The sequence below is a fragment of the Ostrinia nubilalis genome, chromosome 20, assembly GCF_963855985.1.
Source record: "Ostrinia nubilalis chromosome 20, ilOstNubi1.1, whole genome shotgun sequence".
NCBI classification, from domain to species: domain Eukaryota; kingdom Metazoa; phylum Arthropoda; class Insecta; order Lepidoptera; family Crambidae; genus Ostrinia; species Ostrinia nubilalis.
Window position 1 is genome coordinate 788956 of NC_087107.1, and position 4050 is coordinate 793005.

The 4050-nt window shown below is 37.0% G+C and overlaps 1 protein-coding gene across 1 annotated transcript; it reads left to right on the top strand.

Annotated features, from left to right (window-relative positions):
- The first annotated feature begins 1250 nt into the window (after positions 1–1250).
- Positions 1251–2529, top strand: LOC135081838 (uncharacterized). Its single transcript, XM_063976618.1, has 2 exons — positions 1251–1314; positions 2357–2529. Exons 1-2 carry the CDS (start codon positions 1251–1253, stop codon positions 2527–2529), a joined length of 237 nt encoding a protein of 78 aa, XP_063832688.1.
- Positions 2530–4050: the final 1521 nt, after the last annotated feature.

Genomic DNA, 4050 nt, shown 5'->3' on the forward strand with positions numbered 1-4050 from the left:
GTGGTACCTTATAATGTAATCATTATTGGTCGGAACTACTTACTTGTTAAGCTTTTGAGTGCTCGTAGATGTAATCCATTACACTGAGTAGTGTGTGTACTGCGGTAGTGCTATATCCTTACCAGTTTTCCTACAAGTGATTTTATTATCCAGAGATGATAATTTTTCCCAATATGCCGAATCATAATAACATTAACCAAAACAATAACATATCCAAATGTAATAAAATATTCTTCAGTCTCCTGCTCATAATTTTATCCCTAGACTTCGGCTTTGTTAATTTCCCATCGGTAAAAGTAAATAGAATAATAACATGTTTAACAATTTCATACGCCTTTTGTATGTGTACATACACATTAATGACGTTTCAAATCCCATTGATAGCATCGAGAACGGCAGCAACAATGGATCTAGACGCCGTAACTCAGTACCTGACAATATTAGGACCGTTACACTATTTTTCGAATTCATTGATTCTCTTCATATTCAAGCATGGAAGTTCATTTTGTGACTTGCAAAAAGCATTAATATCGATCGATACAAATCTGTCATCTGAGAGTCCTGCATTTAACATGAATTTGATTATGATCATTTGCTGTGTATTATGGTGTGCTTATAGAATTGTACTTATTGTTGTGTTTATGTTGAGTACTGGTACACCTTTGACTAAAAACTCAGGCTGGTGCTTGTACTTACTCCAGCTGTTCACTTATGATATCACCATGATCATTAGTTTCTTTATTTTCTATTCTGTATATCGACGGATCAAAACTTTGACTGGTTCAATTCAATCGAAGTTCAAAAGGAGAAGCGATGATAGGCGCATACCGCATTATTTGGAAGTTTATAAGAACATTGTTCTAGCGATAGACTCAGCAAAAAAATGTTTTGATTGTTTGGTAAGTAAACTATTATATTGTGTTTAAAATTTTAATCGTGATTGTGCACACGTTTATACAACATTTTATTGTTCCAGTATGTGCTTGCATTAGCAGTCACATTTCCAGATTTAGTTGTGTCGATCTACTTAGGCTTGACGACATTGAAATCTCAGCATTTTGCAGTAAGATCATTCATAATTACGTTTACAATAGAAGATCAATATCTTACATTATTAATAGGCACTTTTTGTTTATGGTTTCTAATTTGAAATGTGTTTGCAGGAATTTGCAGTTTTTGACTTTATCCTGCATACTTTGTATACAGTACAAAGCTACATACTTCTGTGTGGTCCCGCAGTTGCGGCTGGTATGGTGACGTCGGCAGTTGATGAACTGAGGCTGCTTTTACACGACAAACTACTTTTAGAAAGAGGTACTTGAGTGAAACAGTTATTTTGTAGTTCACTTTAATGGAACAGCGAACATTCCGCCATTGAACATTATGCTGTTGTAGGCCACTCTGAGCATATTTTTAACCGACTTCAACAAAAGGAGGAGGTTCTCAATTCGTTTGGTATGTTTTTTTTAAAAGTATGTACACCGATTACGCCGAGGTTTCTAATCCGATTTAGGAAATTCTTTTTTAAATCGATACAAAATAGCTCTCATTTGGTCCCATTTCAATTTAATTTAATTTGACTGAGTAGTTTTTATTTCATGAGCATTTTTAGTTTTCCTGGACTTCGTTATTTGATCGTTTTCATCGTAAATCGTGACAATTGTGTCGTCCAAAAATCTTTACAATCTTTACATACACCAATTACTTAAAGATTTCTGGTCCGATTTGAATGGTTCCTGTTTATTCGATAGGAAATTTTAGCGATTCTGCGGGCTATGTCAGTCACTCTGGTTCTCCTACGAATCTCCTCATTTCTGATTCGATCACGTAGGGAAACTCCGAGCATAGCACGCTCCATCGCCCTTTGGGTGACCTTGAGCCTTCTTATGAGGCCCATAGTAAGCGACCGCACGTCTCAGCTCCGTATACCATCACTGGCAACACACACTGGTTAAACACTCTTGTCTTGAGGCACTGCGGTATTTTGGGCGGGGCACATAGCTCGTAGAGCTGATGGCCGGTGGGGCAGGAAAGTTCTTGAGTGGCGACCATGAGCCGGAAGATGTAGCGTGGGCAAGCCTCCCACTAGGTGGACCGACGATCTGGTGAGGGTCGCGGGAGGTGCCTGGATGCGAGCGGCGCAGGATCGGTCTTCGTGGAAATCCTTGGGGGAGGCCTTTGTCCAGCAGTGGACGTCTTTCGGCTGAAACGAACGAACAATAGGAAATACTAAAGGGCAGAAATAACAATGGTCACATAAAAATTTAATTTAGTTTAACTTGATAGTTTTTATTTTTGAGTATGAATTTCGATCAGAATTTTTTGTGTCTATTGATAGCATATTGTTCAATTTTAGATGATGGTGAAGTCCATGAAGAGTTGGAAGAGTTCCTGGCATACGTCGAGGGGCACCCCATGCAGTTCACCGTGCTCGAGGTGGTGCCGCTCGACTGGTCGCTGCCGGTCACCATTCTGGACCTCTGCATCACTTACCAAATCATTGTTGTGCAGATCACTAATTTGTTCTAGTTCATCACACTATGTTAGTCGCAAAATACGTAGTGCTAAGCTTGATATTGTGTCGTCGTCTCCTTTATTAGTCGTTATTAAACAGGATCGCATTTTTAATATTATAATTTACTAGCTTTTGCCCGCGGCTTCACCCGCGTGAAATTTCATTTGTCACAGATCGTCATAAATTATAGCCTATAATATGTTATTCTGGATTATAAACAATATTACTGTAAAGTTTCATCAAAATCCGTTCAGTAGTTTTTGCGTGAAAGAGTAACAAACATCCAGACATCCATACATCCAGACATCCAAACTTTTGCATTTATAATATTAGTAGGACTATCTATGTCGTCATTACTTTAATGTTTGTACCTGTGCATACGGTACTTATGTTAGGTATTGATTGGACATTAATAGTGTTACACAGACATCATTCTTATTAACGAAAACGGTTTTACTTTATTACTTTTCAAATGAAATGACTATAATGGATTATAATCTTTTAAAGTAGTACCTTCATTCTTCAAGTTTTACTGTATCATAAAGGATCTTTTGTTGTGATCATACTGTTTATTATTCCAAATGTTGAACGAAAAAACGTATCCCGTAGTCCCACAAATTAACTTTCTTATAAAAACAAAAGATAGAGAGAAGAAGAGTTCGAAGAGATTAACCAAAGTATTCTTAGCACTTCAATTGTTCCTTTCTTTGGACTTTGGTTTTGCAAAATACACATCTATAAGACAAAAATGGGTGATAAAAATTTTCACTTTGGTTCAATGTCTGTGCATTGCTCTTGCATGTGTAATTTGCTTCTATTTATACTTGGATGATATGACGCTTTCAGTGTGGTATTCGGTCTTCTGCTTGGAATATACTTCTTACGTCATGGTTCTGCTCTTCTCTGATTCTGAAAAATCCTTTTATACGCTACAAAAGGAGTTGACTTCTTTTGATTCCATCATCGGCATTGACTCTGATTCCTACCATTTGGACATTTTAGTTATTATATCATGTTTGTTTACTCTATTGTTTCGAATCATCTTGGCGGTTTCTTTCTGTGCTCTAAACTCGAATATCTGCATTAAAATAACTGTCATCAGAGTTGTCTTTTTCATACCTCTGTTGTGCGTGGACATTGTCCTCATTATATACTTCTTCTCCTTTTATTTTGTTTATCGTCGCATGAAAAAATTCACCAATATCGTCAAAAACTCTACAAATATTATTTACTGTCAAAAACTTTACATGACTATCGTTGAGGTTACGGAGAAAGTTAAAGAAACGTTTGACGGCGTGGTAAGTTCATTTTTATATCCAGAATAGACATAATATTTGATGATAAACCGGCAGACAGTGGTGACTGAGTTTGTTGCGGCGCTTCTTCTCAGCACTTGCTTTGGCATTTGGCATTGCTTGCTTGTTTGTCTCGAAGCGCTGGTAGGGCAAAAAAAGAATGAGACATGTATAGGCTCCTTAAGAGCATTTGACGATTTGCAAGTACTAATTTAATTAGTCTAAACAAATAAAGATAAT